The sequence below is a fragment of the Narcine bancroftii genome, chromosome 10 (assembly GCF_036971445.1).
Source record: "Narcine bancroftii isolate sNarBan1 chromosome 10, sNarBan1.hap1, whole genome shotgun sequence".
Taxonomy (NCBI): domain Eukaryota; kingdom Metazoa; phylum Chordata; class Chondrichthyes; order Torpediniformes; family Narcinidae; genus Narcine; species Narcine bancroftii.
In genome coordinates, this window is record NC_091478.1 from 29,980,729 (window position 1) to 30,001,913 (window position 21,185).

Below are 21,185 nucleotides of genomic sequence, written 5' to 3' on the forward strand. Positions count from 1 at the left end.
TTTCAGGAAAGCAGTAAAAAAAAAGTTTAGTGTAGATCTGAGGAAGAATTGTAAAGTTGTCTCTGAAGCCCTGATTAAAATGTGATTTCCCTGAGAAATCTTAGAGATCTTCCCTCATAAAATTTCTTGTGGCAGAGATCCTGTTGCCTCTGTTGTTTATGGGGCCAAGCTGATGGAGTTAACTGCAGTTTAAAACATTATACCATAGTACAGGCCCTTCAGCCCACATTGTTGTGCCAACCTATATGAACTCAATCCACAATGTTCTATTCCTTCCCTACCTCACACCCATAACCCTGTTTTTCTTACACCCATATGCTGATCTAAGAGTTTTTAAAATTTCCCTATTGTACCAGCTTCCACCACTGGCAATGCATTCCTGGCATTCTGTCTGGGCATCTCCGACAGATAGTATTAACATTGACTTCTCCAATATCTGTAAAACCTCTTCCCTCGAGTCTCTCTCTTTCCCTATTTCTCTCTCTTTTCCTCCATCTCCCCACCCCCTTCGCATCATTCTCCTTTTAGAGAGCAACCCTGCCCCCTCACTTCTCAACTTTTTTCTCTCCTACCCTCCCAATTGTATCCACCTATAATCTCTTGCTGGTCAGTTTGTGCTCCTCTCCCTGTGCCTTCTGCTCTCCTCCCCCCCCCCCCCCCCCACCATTTTATTCATGCCCTGTCTATCTCTTTTATTCCTTGACAGCCATTGTTCTCGCACTGCCGAAATGGTGTTCACAGCAATGGCACATCGTGGCATCGACCTCTCTCTTGACCCATTCCTCCCCCCCCCCCCACCGTGGCAGCGGCCTCTCCCCTCCCAATCACAGCAACGACCTCTCTCCCCACCAATTGCACCCCCTCCCATTCTTCCCCTGATTGCGGCCCCCACTCTTCCCCCAATCGCGGCCCCACACTCTCCCTCCCCCATTGCGGCCGCCTTCACTCCTTTCTCCCCCCCCCCCGATTGCGGCCCCCCCCACTCGCCCCCAAATTGCAGCAGCACCTCAGCCAGGGGCGACCTTGTGACATCAGCACGCAAGTGCTGTCATCACCAGAGTAACCAGATTGGCCATTTCCCCTTTTCAAACCGGTGGAGGTGCTCAGATAAGTTTTACTGGGTTCTCTGACCACCGCTGAGGGAGGTCAGGGACCTGATTGGGTTGACCCGATTGGACCCTTTCAAATTGCCATGCAACTTGGGGGGCTAACTGTGAAAATTGCTTTGTTAACCCCATTTTACATGGCAGTTTGAAAGGGCCTATTGACTACTTTCTCTTTATTTTTAGACATTCATCCACCTTTTGTATCCTTTTAATCATGAGGAAAGTTCTGGAGGAACTCTGCATCAGGACTTTGACTATCTCTAACTCTCTCCCTCCACCACCACAGATGCAGCCTGACCTGCTTAGGTCTCTGGCAGTTTTATTATGTTCCAGAGTCTAGCATCTGCATTCTCTTATACCACTGGAATTGATCTATTCTTTCATATTAACATCTTTTTTTCCTAAATGTTATTCTGTGTTTGTATAGTAGGTTCCCAGGTAATGGACGACTTGATTTATGGAAATCTGACTTTTTGCAAATGTCCCCATACATTTTAGAAGTATTTTCAAGTTGTAATATGAATTATAAAATCATTTGTGTTCATCAAAGACAGGATATAGTATGTTATATTTATTTAATTATGGATAGTGTTAGGGTAGGTGAAAATATGACAGACTGAAAGTAATATCTTACCCGTGATACTTCCAGCGTTATCCATAGTAACAACTTGCCATGAAGCAATGTCTGGGGCTTGGACCACAAGGCAGAGAAAAAGAATGTGCTGTGCATTGATGTTTTATACAGTTCTGATCTGAGCTTCTAGCCAATAATGACCCTAGGTGATTTAAATTAGCCAGTGGCAAGGTGTGCACTATTGGGTGGCTGGAATTCAACCTTGATTGATGGGTGATGTGAATAAGTTTCAGCCAGGCAGGGAGGCCATGTTTTCCTCCACAATCCACATAATGGTGTGAAGAGACTTTAAAAAGTTTTTATTTTGTTAATAATTTATTGTGAATAAAGTATAATTTTGTATAAAAGTATGTTTTGGTACAATAAAACTGGAGTAGAGTTTATAAGCAAGAAATGAAGGGCTGTCACAGCTGTGTATACTGAAGTCTGGGATGGTTAATGGTGGAACGGACTTGATGGGTGAATGGCTTATGTCTGCTCTTTTATTTTGTGATTTTAATCAAATTGGATTAAGGTGTGTGGAAATGAGGGAGGGGGCTTGCTCTTGGGTGGATTGAAGTAGTGGTTGAACTCCACAGCTGGAAGCTGAGGGGTGGGTTTGGTTTCTCTGGCCTTTGTTCTTTGGTGATGTAACTTTGTACAGAGGTTGGTCTGCATGATCTGAAAGTGTCAGTAAAAACGGTGCAAGTATGATGAGAACAGAATGAATTCTGGCAGCATTTGGTATTCAGAATCGGAATGTACTGTCATGAACAAGATACAAAATTTGGTGTCATGTGGCAGCATCACAATGCAAACTTTCATATTTTGTATATATGTCAGGAGACAACAAATACTTTCTCACAGCTTCTAGGAAAAGCCGATGTACACAGCCCAGTGAAGCTGGGAGCAGCTCTGGAACACACGAGGCCAACGTTGACAACACTTGGAGGAGGAGGACTAGACTTGAAACAGAATAAAAGCAGACTCCATTCTAACTCAAATAATTGAGTAATGACTTTGTTGAATTGAATAAGAAAACAGTTAATCAGATAACTGGGTTGGGAAATGCAGTTTTTCAATGTCTGACTGTTATGTAAACAGCTTGCCCTCCCTGGACCCTCCCACTCATGTGTTTCTATTTAAGGCTTTTGGAGCAGCCGATTGCCATTGGTGTTCTCATCCCCCACACTGCCTCTGGTCTCTCTTTGGCAGAGAGAGACAGGACGGACTGTTTATTATTTTTAACTGTCTCTGTGGCGGCTGTTGGCATTCTCCCTGATTATGAGTGTGAGATGAGATTGAAAATTGTGGATATTTCGAGTCCTGTGCTAACATCTCTTTCGGGATGAAAGCAACAAGGATCATAAATTAAACACAACCTGAAGATTTGAATGTTACGCGGTGCAGCTGAGGGGTTGGAAAGGAAGATTCTATATGGCCAGATCTTTAGGAATATTCTGTACACTGTGCTTGAGTTCTGATTGGCTGAAGGGTGCTAAAGATTTGGCCTATCGTTAGTGGAATAATCTGTCGCTTGCAAGGAGCCATGGCTGCGAGTTGGCTGACAGCTTGCTTTTTCCCTACTCCAGGTTCGGAGGCTGTCTCGGAACCCATGATTCTGGATCAGTATGTGGTGGTCGCCAACTATGAAAAGCAGGAAAACTCTGAGATTAGCCTGAAAGCCGGGGAAGTAGTGGATGTTATTGAAAAAAGTGAGAGTGGTAAGACAAATAACTTTTTAAAATTTCTCTCTCTCTCTCTCTCTCTCTCTCTCTCTCTCTGACTCTCTCTCTCTGACTCTCTCTCTCTCTCTCTCTCTCTGTCTCTCTCTCTCTCTCTGCCTCTCTCTCTCTCTCTCTCTCTCTCTCTTTCTCTCTCTATCTCTCTCTCCCGGATCCAGCACTGTACATTACTTCCATCTGTGTCTGCCTTTGGCTGAGTGTCAGGAGCTCCCTGTTGCTTTGGGCGCCAGGCCAAGATCTGCCTTTCTCTAGGAATGTCTGCAAAATTCTCTTTTAATTGCCAGTGTAAAATTGCTGTAAACAGAGTTAATGTCACAATGCTCCTGTCAGACTGTAACCATGAAATACAAGGATATTTTGTTTACCTCCTAGTTCTTGTCCCATAAACATGAAGATTACAGTTTGGAATCGATCTATTCTACTCCTGAACTTTCTTAATATCTGACTTTTTTCACCATTTGTACATTGGTGCAATAGAACTGGAGGTGGCAGCGTGCTACTTCAAGTTGCCGTTCTTGTACTCTTTAATGAATTATTTGTCCATGTGGAGTCTTCAGCTGTTATACTACTGTCCACTGCTGTTGTTGTCGTTAGTATTTGTATAGATGGGGTTGTGCTTTATTGTGTAAGAATCCAATGTCGATGTACCAATAATGCCATATGGAGTCATATACACAGCATAGAAACTGGTTCTTCAGCCCAAGTTGTTCATGCTAATCCAGTTGCTCTTCTGAGCTTATCCTATAGCCACTCAACCCTTTCATATCAATGTTAACAGCAGAGTACAGGCCCTTGTTTGTCATCTATATCAATGATCTGGATGATTATGTAGGAAATTGGCTCAACAAATTACACAATTGGAGTCGTTGTGGACAGTGAGGAAGGCTTTCAAAAATTATAGAGGGATCTGGCCCAGCTGGAAAATGGGCTGCAAAATGCCAGGTGGAATGTAATGTGGACAAGTATGAGGTGTTGCACTTTGGGAGGACTAACAAAGGTAGGACATAAACAGTAGGGCACTGAGGAGTGCAGTAGAAAAAAAGGATCTGGGAATAAAGGTACATAATTCCTGAAAGTGGTGCCAGAGGTGGATAGGGTTGTAACGAAAGATTTTTACATACAGGCCTTCATAAATCAAAGTATTGAGTACAGGTTGTTATGGTAAAGTTGTAGAAGACATTTGTGAGGTCAAATTTAAAGTATTGTGTGCAGTTTTGGTCATCTAACAACAGGAAATATAACAATAAGATTGAAAGAGTGTAAGAAGATTTTCAAGGATGTTGCCCGGACTTCAGGAACTGAGATCCAGGGAAAGGTTACACAGGTAATTGAGCGATCAAGTTTAACAGTTGAAGACAAAGCGGGGAGTGGTCATCATAAAAGTGGGTTGAGTCAGAGTGGTAAGTCTTTGGCTCAACAGGCTTCAGTGATGACAGGTAAGAGGCAAGGAAAAGTCGGTGTTGAAGACCGAAACGGCCACCCTATTTGATGAACACAAAGGATTCAGCAGGTAGGCACAGGTAAGGGTAGGTTTTTTTTTTAAAGAATTAATATATTTTGTTCATCTTGTCATAAACAGTGGGAATGGCAGCCAAGGCAGGGGAATCCTCCTTTTGCAGAATGTGGGTTGTCAGGGAAGCCAGCAATATCCCTGACTTTATCTGCGAGCAGTGCATCCAGCTGCAGCTCCTGACAAGCCGAGTTAAATTGGAGCTGGAGTTGGATGCACTCCAGATTATTCAGGAGGCAGAGGAGATGATAGGAGTTACAGGGACACTATCACATCTAGGAGGCAATTAGTGGGTAGATGGGTGACAGTCAGGAGAAGGAAAGGGAACAGACAGGCAATGCAGGGCACCCCTGTGGGCATCCCCCTCAAAAACAAGTATATCACTTTGAATACTGTTTGGGGAGGGGGGGGGGGTCGACCTACAAGAGACAAGCCTTGGATATTAGGTCTCTGGCACGGAGTCTAGTCCTGTGGCTGAGAAGGGAAGGGAGGGGAAGAGGCGAACTGTAGTGATAGGGGTTTCCATAGTTAGAGGGACAGATAAGAGGTCTTGTGGAAGAGATTGAATATCCTGGGTGGTATGTTGCCTCCCTGGTGCCGGGGTCCGAGATATCTCAAGATCGAGTTCACGCATTCTCAGGAGGGAGGGTGAGCAGCCAGATGTCATGGTCCATGTAGGGACCAATGATGTGAGTAGGAAGGGTGAGGAGGTCCTGCAAGGAGATTTAGGGAGTTAGGTGTGAGGATGAAGGACAGGACCTCCAGGGTAGTGATATCAGGATTGCTACCCGTGCCACATGCTAATGAGGTTAGAAATAGAAGGATGATGTAGCTTAACATGTGGCTAAAGACATGGTGCAGGATGGAGGGCTTCAGGTTTGTGGATCATTGGGTTCTCTTCCAGGGAAGACAGGACCTGTTCCAATGGAACAGTTTGCATCTGAACTGAAAGGGGACCGTGTGGGAAGGTTGCTAATGTTGCTTTAGAGAGTTTAAACTAAATTTTTTTTTCATCAATATTCACTCAGGAGAAGGACACAGAGTTGTGGGAAGTAAGAAAAACAAGCAGCGAGGTCATGGAACCTGTTCAGATTAAGGAGGAGAAATTGCTTGTTGTCTTAAAACAAATAAGGGTGGATAAGTCCACAGGGCCTGACAAGATATTCTCTCGGACCTTGCGGGAGGCAAGTGTAGAAATTGCAAGGGCTTTGGCAGACATTTAAAATTTCCATAGCCACGGGTATAGGGCCAGAGGATTGGAGTGTAGCTTGCGTTGTTAAAAAGGCACAAAGGTAACCCTTGAAATTATAGGCTTGTGAGCCTGACATCAGTAGTAGGTAAATTTTTGAAAGATGTTCTAAGAGATTGGATATACAATTATTTGGATAGCCATAGACTGATTAGGGATAGTCAGCATATCTTTATGCATGGTAGGTTGTGTTTAACTAGTCTTAGAGTTTTTTGAGGAGGTAACCAAGGAAAATTAATGTAGGAAAGGCTGTGGATGTTGTCTGCATGGACTTCAGTAAGGCCTTTGACAAGGTCCCACATGAGAGGTTAAACAGGAGGTTCAGACGCTAGGTATTCATGGTGAAATAGTGAACTGGATTCGACAATGGCTGGAAGGGAGAAGCCAGAGAGTAGTGGTGGATGATTGCTTCTCAGAATGGAGGCCTGTGACTGTGGTGTGTCTCAGGGATTAGTGCTGGGACCATTGTTGTTTTTCATCTATATCAATGATCTGGATGATAATGTGGTAAATTGGATCAGCAAGTTTACAGATGCCATTAAGATTGGAGATGTTTGGACAATGAAGAAGTTTTTAAAAGCTCGCAGAGGGATCTGGACTGAAAAATGGCAGATGGAAATGTAATGCAGACAAGTGTGAGGTGTTGCATTTTGGAAGGACAAATCAAGAAATGGCATACATGGTAAATGGTAGGGCAATGAGGAGTGTGGTTGAACAGAGGGATCTGGGAATACAGGTATATAATTCCCTGAAAGTGGTGTCACAGTTGGATAGGGTGGTAAAGAGATCTTTTGGTAAATTGACCTTCATAAATCAAAATATTGAGTTGAGGAGCTGGGATATTATGATAAAGCTGTAAAAGACATTGGTGAGGCCAAATTTGGAATATTTTGCAGTTTTGCAACTAACTACAGGAAAGATATCAATAAGAAAGAAAGAGTACAGAAAAGATTTACTAGGGCATTGCCCATACTTGAGGAACTGAGTTACAGGGAAAGGTTAAACAGGTTAGGACTTTATTCCCTGGAGCATAGAAGAATGAGGGGAGATTTGATAGAGGTTTTTAAAATTATGAGATGGATAGACAGAGTAAATGTAGACAGACCTTTTCCACTGAGGGTAGATGAGATACAAACCAGAGAACATGGGTTAAGAGTGAAAAGGGAAAAGGTTAGGGGGATTGTGAGGGGGAACTTCTTCATTCAGAGAGTGGTGGGAGTGTGGAACGAACTGCCAGTTGAAGTGATGAATGTGGCTCAATTTTTACATTTAAATAGAATTTGGACAGGTATGGAAGGCTATGGATATTGCAGGTCAGTGGAACTAGGCAGGAAAAAAAATGGTTCAGCACAGACTAGAAAGGCCGAAGGGGCCTGTTTCAGTGCTATAGAATTCTATGTTTCTATGCGGTGTCATAGGATTTATTTGGTTGTTATTATGCGCTATTCATTTAATGTACTAACTGCAAAGCATTTAAGAATCCATGGAAAAGTCTATGACAGGGACCTTGTTTATCAAAGTTATTTTGGTTTTCATTTTATACTGTTGTGTGATGCACTTGCCCTATTGGATGTTTGAAGAAGGGTAATTCTGTCAGTAAGACGGTGACCTGTAATGTGGAATAATCATGCAGTCTCATGGTCTATGTAAATATAAGGTACCAGTGTGTCGATAGTAACTGGATAATCCAGCACAGTATGAATGGAAACTAAATAACCCATGAAAACACGTGAAGTAATTCTACAATGTTCAGTAACTAGGCAAACTATAATAGCATGTGAAGTCAATGGGTGGTCACAATCTGGAGTAACTGTACAAAGTGGGAAGTAATACACCAGCATTTTGGGTGCTGTGACTGGTTTGTTTATTAAATATACAATCCTAACCAGTACTCCAAAATTGAAAAGTGAAACAAGATGGGTGTGGGAAATTCAAACTAAAAGCAGAAAATACTGGAAACATTCAGCACATAAGATAGCATCTGAGGAAAGAAAACCAAAGATTTCAAATGAATGGCTTTCATCAGAACTTGAAAAGTTATCCATCTGAAACATGCCGTGCTCCTCTGTCCAAAGATGCTGCTTCACAAGCTGAGAATTTCCACATTCTGTTTTAATAAGATAGTAATAATGTCTGCAGTAACCGTGCGATCTCATGGTGAGTAGAGTCACTGTGATCCTGCGGTTGATACGTTCACCGTGTGTCCCCCCGATGAGTACTGTAACAGTCGGTCCCTGCGGTAAGTTCTGTTGTAGCATGCTTCAACAGGGATTTTATCTGAAGGCTTCACCTGGCGATTGGAGTCAGGTGACTCAGACAGTTGGATTTAAAAAGCTTAGATTAGCAGGAAGCAGTAAGAAATCAAGTGATTCAGGGAACTTTTGACACATGGTGGTATTAATTTACTTCAACTCAGCAGTCGAGGGAGATGGTACTCTTAACTGGAGTTCCACACATGCAGCAGTGAGTAGGAAATTTACAACTAATTATTTTTTTCTACACTGTCCCTGTGGTGAGTGCGGTCATCAAGTAAGACTCTGGTGAGTACTGTGACTGCGCAACCCCTAAAGAGTACGGTAACTGTACGATCATGTCGAGGACAGGAACTGAACCATCCTGTGGTGAGTACCAAGAGGGGGCATTTAATGGTGTGTCAATTCAGAGTCTGTTTTCTTTTAGTACTTAGAACATCATAGGAACAGTCCTTTAGGCCCAGTTGTCTGTGCTGACATGATGACCAAATTAAACTAAAACTCTTATCCTTCCACTTTTTGGTATCCTTACTTTCCCTTCATATTTTCATGCCTTTTTAGAAACCTCTGAAATGCTAGTCTATCTGATTCCACCACTTTTGCTGATGGTCTGTTCCAGTCATCCGTTACTGTCACTTTAAAATACAGGTACTTGCCCTGCACATCTTCCTTAAACTTCCTTCCCCTTTCAATAAATGTTAGTCTTCTAGTGCATGGTGAAATTTTTACCCTGCGATAAAGATTCTGACTGTCTACCTGATCAATGCGTCTCATGACCTCATAAACCTCTATCAGATCTTCCTTCAACCTTCGATGTTCCGGTGAAAAATTTGTCCAATCTCTCTCCATTTCAGATACCCTTTAAATTGGGGAACATTGTGGTAAAGTATAACACGGAAATCTGCAGGCATCTTAGTTGAAGTAAAAATACAATGCTGGAGAAACTCAGCAGGTCAAACAGTTTCCTTTATATAGCAAAGGTAAAAATACATAATTGACATTTTGGGCATTGTGGTAAATCTCTTCTTTGTCAAAGACTCCATTTCCTTCATGTAATGAAGCAACCAGAAATGCATGTGGTATTCTAAGTGTGGCCAAACCAAAGTTTCATACAGCTGCAATATTATGACTTCCTTCCTTTTATGCTCAATGCCCCATCCAATGAAGCCAACTGCAATAATATGCCTTCTTTATCTTTGAGAATAGAAAATAAAGAATGCATTGAGGATTCTGTTATTCAGCACCTTTGATCTGCTCCACCGTTCTAAAAGATTGTGGCTAATATTTTACTACAGTGCACTAAACCCATGCCCCTTAATATCTCAAATTCCAGTTCAGCACAGTTCTCGTTGCCACATTGTAGAAAAGATGTGATTTCATTGCAGAGGAGATTAAAGAGAATTTTGCCAGGATTTTAACATTTTAGTTGTGATGAAAGATTGGAATGCTGGACTTGCTTTCTTTGGAACAGAGGAAGCTGAGGGGAGATGTAATTTGAGTCCATAAACGTGAGGGGCCAAGGTAGAGTAAATCGGAAGATCTGCTTCACCTAGCGGCAGAGTCAGGCATATATTTAAGTTATTTGTTTAAGGATTGGAGGGAAGATGAGGGTGTTTTACACTCAGAACTTGACAGGGGTCTGGAACATGTTGGCTGAAAGGGAACTTTTCTGCTTCTATCTTATTCATCCCTTAATTGTTTCTGTCAGATCTCCTCTCATTTTTCTGAATTTCAGCAAGTATAAACCCAGGCAAATAAATCTATCTTCATTGACTAACCCCCTCATTTCCATTATCAACTCGGTGAACCGCCTCTGCTCTGCTTTCCAAATCAGAACCGCATGCAGTACTACAAATTTGGTCTCACCATTACATACATAAAACGTGGAACACATAACAGTGCAGCACATGGCCTATCAGTTAGCAAACCTAGTATCCCAGGTTTGAATATGGCATTTCCTGTTAGGATTCATTCATTTTTCATGTGTCTGCTTGGGATTCTTGAGATGTGCCAGTTTCCTCCGACCCTCCAAAACGTATTGGGCTTGTAGCTTAATGGGTGTATTTGGACAACATTGGCTTATGGGCTGGAAGGGCTTGTTACCATGCTGCAATTATAATTTTGTATTCCTCTATTAAATCTTCCCTCATTCTTCTATGCTTCAGGGAATAAAGTCCAAATATGCTTAACCTTTCCCTATAACTCAGTTTTTCATGTCCGAGCAACATCCTTGTAAATTTCCTCTGCACACATTCATTTTTTTAAGTAATCAAAACTGCACACAATATTCCAAATTTGGCCTCACCAGTGTCATGAACAACTTCACCCAACATCCCTACTTTGATTTATGAAGGCTGATGTGCCAAAAGCTCTCTTTACAATTCTGTCTACTTTCAGGGAATTGTGTACAGTATCTGTATTTCCAGATCCTTGTGTTCCTCAGTGTCCTAGCATTTACTGTGTATATCCTACCTTAGTTTGTCCTTTCAAAATGCAACACCTCACATCTGCTTGTGCTGAATTCTATCTATAATTTTGCAGCCTATTTTTTCAGCTGATCCAGGTCCCTCTGCATCTTTGAAAGCCTTCATCGTTGTCCATTACACCTACAATCTTTGTGTTACCTGCAAACTTCCTGTTCCAATTTACCACATTACCATCCAGATTATCGATACAGATGACAAACAACAATAGATTCAGCACCGATCCTTGAGACGCACCACGAGTTATAGGCCTCCAGTCCGAAAGGCAATCATTCGCTGCCACTCTCTGGCTTCTCCCATCCAGCCATTCTCTAATTCAATTGGCTACCTCAACTGAATCTTCCTGACTTATTTCCCATGTGGGACCTTGTCAAAGGCCTTTTTAAAGTCATGTAGTCAACATCCACAGCCTTTCCTTCATCAACTTTCTTCCTTGAAAAATTCAATTAGGCTTGTGAAGCACGACCTACCTCTCACAAAACCATGCTGATTATCCTCGAGAAGACTATGCTTTTCTAAATAACCATATAGCTTGACCCTAAGAATGGTCTCCAAAATTTTCCCACCACTAATGTAAGGCTTACTAGTTTATAATTTCCAGGATTTTTCTCTTACTGTTCATAAGCAAGGGGACTACATTTGCTATTCTCCAGTCCTCTGGTATCTCCTGTGGCCAGGGAGGATGCAGACTTCATCACCAACACATCAACAATCTCTCTCCTCGCTTCCTGTAGTAATTAGTGATATATCCCGTCCTCTTCCAGGGTCTTATCTGACAAGTTTTAAGAGGATCCAACACTTCCTCTTTCTTAACTGCAATATGCTCCAGCACATTAGCCTTATTTATACTGACCTCACATTTTCACAAGGTCCCTCCACCTTTCTCAGGGCACATGTTGCCTTCTTTATCCCTAATTGGTCCTACCCTCTCTCTGGTCATCCTTCTGATCTTCACGTCCATGTAGAATGTCTTAGGGTTTTCCTTAATCTGACTTGACTTGTCTTCCCATGCCCCCTATTATCTCTCCTGGCTTTTTAAAACTCCTTCCTGGCTGCCTTATCATTCTCATGAGGCCTTCCTGACTTTTGCTTCATAAACTTTATGTGTACTTCCTTCTTCATTGTGACTGGCTATCTCACTTGTCAACCATGGTTATTTTTTTCCTGAAAAAGAAACTCTTCCCAATTTACTCTTCCAAGTTACTTTCTAATCCCATCGTAATTTGCACTTCCCTAATTAAACACTCTTCCATTTTGTCTCCTTGAGATGAGAGGGAAAAGATTTGAGGGCTTTTTTTCACATTGAATTATCTGAGAGGATGAGCAAATGTAGGTTCTTGGGAGTCACTATCTTGGAAGATCTTTCCTGGAACCAACACACCAATGGCATCATGAAGAAAGCCTCTACTTCCTCAGGAGTTTGCGGAGGAGCTAGTGGAGTTGTTCAAGTGAATCAGTATGGACTTGAAGGCCTGTTTCTGTGCTGTAAACGGTTATATGGTTATATGAAGTTGCCAGAGAAGTGGAAGTAGGGATTGTAACATTACAAAAAAATACACTTAGATATACATCAATCACAAAGGTTTGAAGTGAGATGGGTGTAATACTGGTAAATGGGACTAGAATGGGTAAACAACTTGGTCATCAAAAAAGAAAATGGCGCCTTACAGTGGTGACTTTATGCGTGCAGCTCTGATAGAAACTGCACGATCCAGTGTTGATCAAGGGCTGAGTAGTGGAGAAGGTCAAGAACTTAAATTCCTGTGTGTCAACATCACCGAGGATCTGTCCTAGAGCATCCATGTCGATGCGATCATGAAAAAGGCTTGCCAGTGACTGTGAGGTGTTTGAGCAGATTCAGTATATTACTGAAGACTCGAAAACTTCTACAGGTGTACTGTTGAGAGCATTCTGGCTGGTTGCATCACTGTCTGGTATGGAGGTGCCAACTCTCAGGACAAGAAAAAAACTCTAGAAGATTGTTAACGCCCTGTGACATCACATGCACCAGAAACACACAAATGCTGGAGAAACTCAGCAGGTCAAACAGCGCCTTTATGTAGCAAAGGTAAAGATACATCACCAACATTTTGGGCTTGAGCCCTTCATCATGGTGTGGGGGAACATGCTACAGGCACCAGACTTCACTCCATCGAGGACATCTGCAAGAGGTGGTGTCTTAAAAAAGCAGCCTCTATCCTCAAGGACACCCCACCACCCAGTCCACACCCTCTTCACTCTGCTACCATTGGGATAAAGGTACAGGAGCCTAAAGATGAGCACTCAGCGGCTCAGGGACGGCTTCTTCCCCTTCTGCTGTCAGATTTCTGAATGATCAATGAACCACAGACACTGCCTTTTCGTGCATTTAAAAAAAATTATTGTTGTAAGGTGGTTTATATAAATGTTTGCATGATGATGTGCCGCAAAACACCTAATTTCATGATTGATGATTTGATGATTCATGATTTGATTATGACAATAAATTATGATTTTGATTCTGACAAATTGGACTGAAAGGTCTGATTCTGCAGAAAACTCTTGAGACTATGATCCTCACAAGTGCTGGCTCTGTGGAATGAGTTGCCATAGGAAGTGGTAGAGGTGAGTATGATTACATTTAGAAGACATTTTGACAAGTTATTGGAAAGGTTCAACTGGATCTGTGCAAATGCAAGAAAATTGAACTAGCTCAGCGAGGGTTCTGGGTCCACATGGATGAGCTGGGTTTTAAAGTGTTTCTGTTCTGTATCACTGAAGAATTTGGTTCTTTCTAGCAGCAGCAAGAGAGTGTGTACACACTGAGTCCTCTTCCAGGATTTCTCTGCTTTCCCTGCATGAAGTCCCACACAAGTTTCCACCCTTGGTACTTGGCATTATTCAAAAAAATTACCAGTAAAAAGTAATGAGTATCTAAAAAACAAAAACAGATGAGATTAAGTACATGAGTTTATAAATTCTTCAAATGAACTGCAATTACATTCCAGGGGGCATTTCTTTAAAGAGTTCTGCTTTGAGTTGTACTTTCTGTGTGGCCAGGCACATAACTTGGCATTGTGGGAATTTATGGGAGAGAAGGAGACCATTTAATTCTCAATTTAATTCCATTGTATAAGCCATTAATTTAGTTATTTGAGGAGATTACCAAGAAAATTGTTGAAAGGAAGGTGATGCACAAGGTTTTTGAAATGGTCCTGAAAGGAAGGCCTTGATGAGGGGTTCAAGCCCAAAATGTTGGTTTTGTATCTTTACCTTTGCCACTGTTTGACCTGTTGAGTTTCTCTTGCATTGTGTTTTCACCGCAAGGAAGGTAGTCCAGAAAGATGGACAAGAAAATCTGCAGGACACATTGAATGTGCCAGGCTTTAGATGTGTCAAAAAAGATGGAGGTCAGGGGGGATGGGGGGTGGAGGTAAGGGAGGTAAAAGATGTGGGGAGTGGCATTGCTGCTCAGAGATACTATCACAGCTGCAGAAAAGGGAGAAGTAGTGGAGGGATTGTTGAGTGAGTCAATGTGGGTGGAAGTCAGGAACAGGAAGAGGACAATAACTGTGCTGGGTATATATTATGTAACAGAGACATTGAGGAGCAGATAGGGGGGCAGATTATTGAAAGGTCCAAAAATAGTAAGGTTGTTGTGATAGGTGATTTTAACTTTCATAATATTGATTGGTACTATCTTAGAGTGAAATGTTTGGAATTGGTTCGTTGTGTTCAGGAAGGTTTGTAGATAGCCAACTAGAGGGGAGGCATCACTTGACCTGGAATTGGGGAATGAACCAGGTAAAGCATCAGAGCTCTCAGTGAACAAACACAAACCTCTCTCCTTTACCTTGGCACTGAATAAGGACAGGAATAAATAATTTGGGAAAACATTTAATTAGGGTTGGGAAAATATGATGCAAGTACGCAGAATACGCAGAAACTTGGGGCCATAAATTGGGAGCAGAATATTTGGGGAAGAGTACAGCAAAATGTGGCAAATGTTCAGAGAATATTTGCATGGCGCTCTGCACAAATTTATTCCATGGAGACAGGGAAAGGATGGTAAGGTGAAAGTTTCTTCCTGGCTACCATATAGTTTTCATGAGGCCTTCCTGTTTTTTTGCTTCCTAAATCTAATGTATGCTTCCTTCTTCCCTTTAAATAGCTGCTTCACCTGTTTTGTCAATTATGGTTCCCTTTTCCTACCATCTTTTTTATCCAAAACCCTGCGTAAGTGGTCCCTAAACATCTCCCAGGTTACTTCTGTGTTTTCTACAGAGAGAGAGAATCTGTTCTTAATTTACTCTCCCTCGTTCCTACCTCATCCTATTGTAATTAGCCCTTCCCCATTTTGTCTGCTTTTATTCTTGTCCATAACTGTGCTAAGGATTAAGGGGGTTGCAGTCACTGTCACCAAAATGCTCCCCACCAAGAAGTCTGTCACCTGATCAAGTTCATTACCCAGTACTAGATCCAGTATGGCTTCTCCTTTCGTAGGCCAAACTAGTTTAAACCCTCCCCAATATCGCTAACCAACCTGCCTACTAGGACATTGGTCCCTTTCTAGTTTCTGTTCAGCCCATCCTTTTTATATAGTTTATACCATTGGATTGTGCCCAGGTATGGTCCGACCTAGGAGGAGAGGCAAGCCCCTCCAGCCCAGGTAAGAAACCTGCATAGGAGAAGGCCACTCCGATATAAAACCTACGACCCAAGGACCTTGCTGTCACGTCCCAGCTTGCTTGGCCACGGCACACAAACCATGGGTGTAAAGGATGGGGCCAGTACTGCACACACTGCACTCCACCTAAAAGCTCCTTTGCACAGGCCCGAGGACATGTCCACGTCCTCCCCCTCCACGTCCTCCCCCTCCACGTCCTCCCCCTCCACGTCCTCCCCCTCCACGTCCTCCCCCTCCACGTCCTCCCCCTCCACGTCCTCCCCCTCCACGTCCTCCCCCTCCACGTCCTCCCCCTCCACGTCCTCCCCCTCCACGTCCTCCCCCTCCACGTCCTCCCCCTCCACGTCCTCCCCCTCCACGTCCTCCCCCTCCACGTCCTCCCCCTCCACGTCCTCCCCCTCCACGTCCTCCCCCTCCACGTCCTCCCCCTCCACGTCCTCCCCCTCCACGTCCTCCCCCTTAAAAAATGCTCACAAACTCAAGCTAGCATGCTGGAACATCAGAACCATGCTAGACAAGGCTGACAGCCACCGACCTGAACGTCGGTCTGCCCTCATCGCACATGAACTCCTCAGACTTGACATCGACATAGCCGCTCTCAGTTAAGTCCGCCTTGCAGATGTAGGCAGCCTCCAAGAACGCGGCGCGGGAACACTCTACTGGTCTGGCAAGCCTATGGATGAACGACACCTATCTGGTGTAAGCTTCATGGTCAAGAACTCCATTGCCTCCAAACTCGAAAACCTCCCGACAGGCCACTCGGACCGGATCATGTCCATGCGACTCCCCCTTCAAAACAAGCGTCGCATCACCCTCATCAGTGTCTATGCTCCAATCCTCCAGGCGGAACCAGCAGAAAAGGACAAGTTCTACACTGATCTGTGCAACCTCATTCAACGCACCCCTTCAGCCGACAAGGTTGTCATCCTTGGCGACTTCAACGCTCGCGTCGGCAAAGACTCAGAAACCTGGCCAGGAATCCTGGGCAAACATGGTGTCGGCAAGTGAACGACAGCGGGTGCCTCCTGTTGGAGCTCTGCGCAGAACAGCGGCTTGTCATTACAAACACCCTTTTTCAGCAGAGGGATAGCCTGAAGACTACATGGATGCATCCCCGATCCTAACACTGGGACCTCCTGGACTACGTCCTGGTGCGAGAAAGAGACAAACGAGATGTGCTCCACACCAGGGTCGTGCCCAGCGCGGAATGCCACACTGACCACCGGCTTGTTCACTGCAAGCTCAACCTTCACTTCAAGCCAAAGTCCAGGAACAGTAAAGCCCCCAGAAAGAGGTTCAATGTTGGAAACTTGCAGTCAGACAAAGTGAGAGGAAACTTCCAGGCAAACCTCAAAGCAAAGCTCAAGGATGCAATCCGCCTCATGGACTTTTCCCCTGAAACCCTCTGGGATCAGCTGGAGACTGCCATACTGCAATCCACTGAAGAGGTACTGGGCTTCTCCTCCAGGAAAAACAAGGACTGGTTTGACGAAAACAACCAGGAAATCAGGAACTGCTGACAAAGAAGCGAGCTGCTCACCAGGCTCACCTTGCAAAGCCATCCTGGCAGAGAAGAAACGAGGCTTCCGTTGTGCATGCAGCCATCTTCAGCGCAAACTTCGGAAGATCCAAAATGAGTGGTGGACGAGCCTCGCCAAACGAACCCAGCTCAGCGCGGACATTGGCGACTTCAGGGGTTTTTACGAGGCTCTAAAGGCTGTGTACGGCCCCTCACCCCAAGTCCAAAGCCCGCTGCACAGCTCAGATGGCAAAGTCCTCCTCAGCGACAAGATCTCCATCCTCAACCGATGGTCAGAACACTTCCAATCTCTTTTCAGTGCCAACCGCTCAGTCCAAGAATCCGCCCTGCTCCAGCTCCCTCAACAGCCCTTAAGGCTAGAGCTGGATGAGGTCCTCACCCGGGAAGAACTGAAAAGAGGCAAAGCAGCAGGTATGGATGGAATCCCCCCAGAGGTCTGGAAGGCTGGCGGCAAAACTGCATGCCAAACTGCATGAGTTTTTCAAGCTCTGCTGGGACCAAGGAAAGCTGCCTCAGGACCTTCGTGATACCATCATCATCACCCTGTACAAAAACAAAGGCGAGAAATCAGGCTGCTCAAACTACAGGGAAATCACGCTGCTCTCCATTGCAGGCAAAATCTTCGCTAGGGTTCTCCTAAATAGAATAATACCTAGTGTCGCCGAAAATGTTCTCCCAGAATCACAGTGAGACTTTCGCGTTATCAGAGGAACTACTGACGTGGTCTTTCCCTCAGACAGCTCCAAGAAAAGTGCAGAGAACAAAACAAAGGACTCTACATCACCTTTGTTGACCTCACCAAAACCTTCGACACCGTGAGTAGGAAAGGGCTTTGGCAAATACTAGAGCGCCTCAGATACCCCCCAAAGTTCCTCAACATGGTTATCCAACTGCACGAAAACCAACAAGGTCAGGTCAGATACAGCAATGAGCTCTCTGAACCCTTCTCCATTAACAATGGCATGAAGCAAGGCTGTGTTCTCGCACCAACCCTCTTTTCAATCTTCTTCAGCATGATGCTGAAACAAGCATCCGGTACCGCACGGATGGCAGTCTCTTCAATCTGAGGTGCCTGCAAGCTCACACCAAGACACAAGAGCAACTTGTCCGTGAACTACTCTTTGCAGACGATGCCGCTTTAGTTGCCCATTCAGAGCCAGCACTTCAGCGCTTGACGTCCTGTTTTGCGGAAACTGCCAAAATGTTTGGCCTGGAAGTCAGCCTGAAGAAAACTGAGGTCCTCCATCAGCCAGCTCCCCACCATGACTACCAGCCCCCCCCACATCTCCATCGGGCACACAAAACTCAAAACGGTCAACCAGTTTACCTATCTCGGCTGCACCATTTCATCGGATGTAAGGATCGACAACGAGATAGACAACAGACTCGCCAAGGCAAATAACGCCTTTGGAAGACTACACAAAAGAGTCTGGAAAAACAACCAACTGTAAAACCTCACAAAGATTAGCGTATACAGAGCCGTTGTCATACCCACACTCCTGTTCGGCTCGGAATCATGGGTCTTCTACCGGCATCACCTATGGCTCCTAGAACGCTTCCACCAGCGCTGTCTTCGCTCCATCCTCAACATTCATTGGAGCAACTTCATCTCCAACATCGAAGTACTCGAGATGGCAGAGGCCGACAGCATCGAATCCATGCTGCTGAAGATGCAACTGCGCTGGGTAGGTCACGTCTCCAGAATGGAGGATCATCGCCTTCCCAAGATTGTGTTATATGGCGAGCTCTCCGCTGGCCACCGAGACAGAGGTGCACCAAAGAAGAGGTACAAGGACTGCCTAAAGAAATCTCTTGGTGCCTGCCACATTGACCACCGCCAGTGGGCTGATATCGCCTCAAACCATGCATCTTGGCGCCTCATAGTTCGGCGGGCAGCAACCTCCTTTGAAGAAGACCGCAGAGCCCACCTCACTGACAAAAGACAAAGAAGGAAAAACCCAACACCCAACCCCAACCAACCAATTTTCCCTTGCAACCGCTGCAACCGTGTCTGCCTGTCCCGCATCGGACTTGTCAGCCACAAATGAGCCTGCAGCTGACGTGGACATTACCACTCCATAAATCTTCGTCCATGAAACCAAGCCAAAGAAAGAATACCTTCCCCAGAATAGATCCCAATGATCCACAAATTTGATCCCCACCCCCTGCACCAACTCTTCAGCCACACATTCATCTACCACAACTTCCGATGCCTACTCTCTCTGGTGCATGGCACAGGCAGCAATCCCTCTTCAAATTTTTCTTGTTCATGAAACGATTGCACCAACCTACTGTAGCCTCAAAATCATCACTGAGTTCTGGTTGTGATTTGGCCCACTGCAGTGCAATTGTTCTTAATTTAATTTGGGTGACTATGTAGCAATCTTGCTTCTGTTCATGTACACATTCTGCAATGTGATTTTCCAACTCTGGCAAATGAATGATTCCTTTCCTCAAGAACATTTCCTTTTTGATACGTTTCTTAATATCTCTTCTTTCTTCCTCCAATCTCTTACGAACTTCTCATATATATCAAATTTTCTTGCAGCAACACAATTATTGGTTTTCTTGGTCATTTCTATCACTTTCAACTTAAAGCTTGCTTCATATTTTCATCGCATGCTGCATTGTGTCGATGGACCCTCCATGATAGTAATCACCTCCAGCCAACGCACAGCAGATCAATCTGCGCAATCTATGGGTGTCGACGTATACGCCAGTCAACGGCCCATCTCAGGGGGAGTCGACTTATACGCTGGCCAACAGGGCTCCTCAGGCAGCTAGAAAACTGGGATCGACTTGTACACCAGATATACTATAAAACCCTTAAAATGAGGCTAAAAAAGGTGGGGGGGTGGGGGTTGACTTGTACGCCAGTCGACTTGTACATTGGAATATACAATAGATAAGTTGCCATGACCAGATGAGATTTATCCTTGACTACTGTGGGAAGTGAGGGAGGAGATTGCAGTTATCTTCACATAGTCTCTGGGAACAGGAGGAGTACAAGAGGGTTGAAGGGTTGCAAATGTTGTTCACCTGTTTAAGAAAGAGAGTAGAGATAACTATGAAATTGTAGACCACTGAGTCTTACTTCAGTAGTGAGCAAGCTGTTGGAGAAAATCCTCAGAGACAGGATTTACAAGCATTTTGAGGCTTCATCAGGGGAATTTCTTGTCTCGTGCACTTGATTAAGTATGTAACAATGAACATTGATGAAGATAGAATGGTGGATATGTGCATATGGATTTCAGTAAGGAAATTGTAAAGTCTCCATATGCCAGGCTCATTCAGAAAGTAAGGAGACATGGAAGGAGACCTTACTTTGTGGATACAAAATAAGCTTGCTCAAACAATCAGAGGGTTCCTATTCTGCATGGAGGTCAGTGAAGAGTGGTGTTCCATAGGGATCTGTTCTGGGACCCCTATTCTTTGTGATTTTTATCAATGACCTGGATGAGAAATTGAAAGGGTGAGTTAGTAAGATTGCGAATAACACAAAAGTGGGTCATATCATGGACAGTCTGGAGGGTAGTCAGAGGTTTCATAGGATGCGATTCTGGGCAGAGAAGTGGAAAATAGAGGTTAACCTGGAAAAGTGTGAAGTGCTTCATTTCAGTAGGTCAGAGGCAGAATATAATGTTAGAGGAAGGATCCTGAACAACGTGGATGAACTGAGAGATCTTGGAGTCCGTGTCCTTAGGGCACTCAAAGCTGCTGCACAGGTTGACAGTGTGGTTAAGAAGGTATATAAGGTGTAGGCCTTTATTGGCCAAAGGGATCAAGTTCAAGAAACGCAAGGTAAGTTATATAAGACTTTGGTTAGACCCCACTTGGAATATTGTTTTCAGTTCTGGTCATTTTATTGCAGGAATGATGTGGATGCTAAGAAAGGGTGCAGATGAGATTTCCAAGGACTTGGCCTGGATTGGAGAGCCTGTGTTATGAGAATAGGTGAGGTGAACTTGGTCTTTTCTCCACGTGAAGGAAATGGAGGAATTTCTATCAGACGCAAGCAGCA

The 21,185-nt window shown here is 44.2% G+C and overlaps 1 protein-coding gene across 3 annotated transcripts in view; it reads left to right on the forward strand.

Annotated features, from left to right (window-relative positions):
• The window catches only part of sh3pxd2aa (SH3 and PX domains 2Aa), a 205,028-nt gene that overhangs the window by 100,376 nt on the left and 83,467 nt on the right, over positions 1-21,185 (forward strand). For 2 of the 3 annotated variants that reach the window (XM_069900483.1, XM_069900484.1), the window contains exon 8: positions 3,312-3,443. In XM_069900483.1, coding sequence (XP_069756584.1) covers positions 3,312-3,443 — 132 coding nt within the window. Of the gene's footprint in view, positions 1-2,939; positions 3,010-3,311; positions 3,444-21,185 lie in introns of those variants that run through there. The other variant, XM_069900485.1, reaches the window with a different exon arrangement.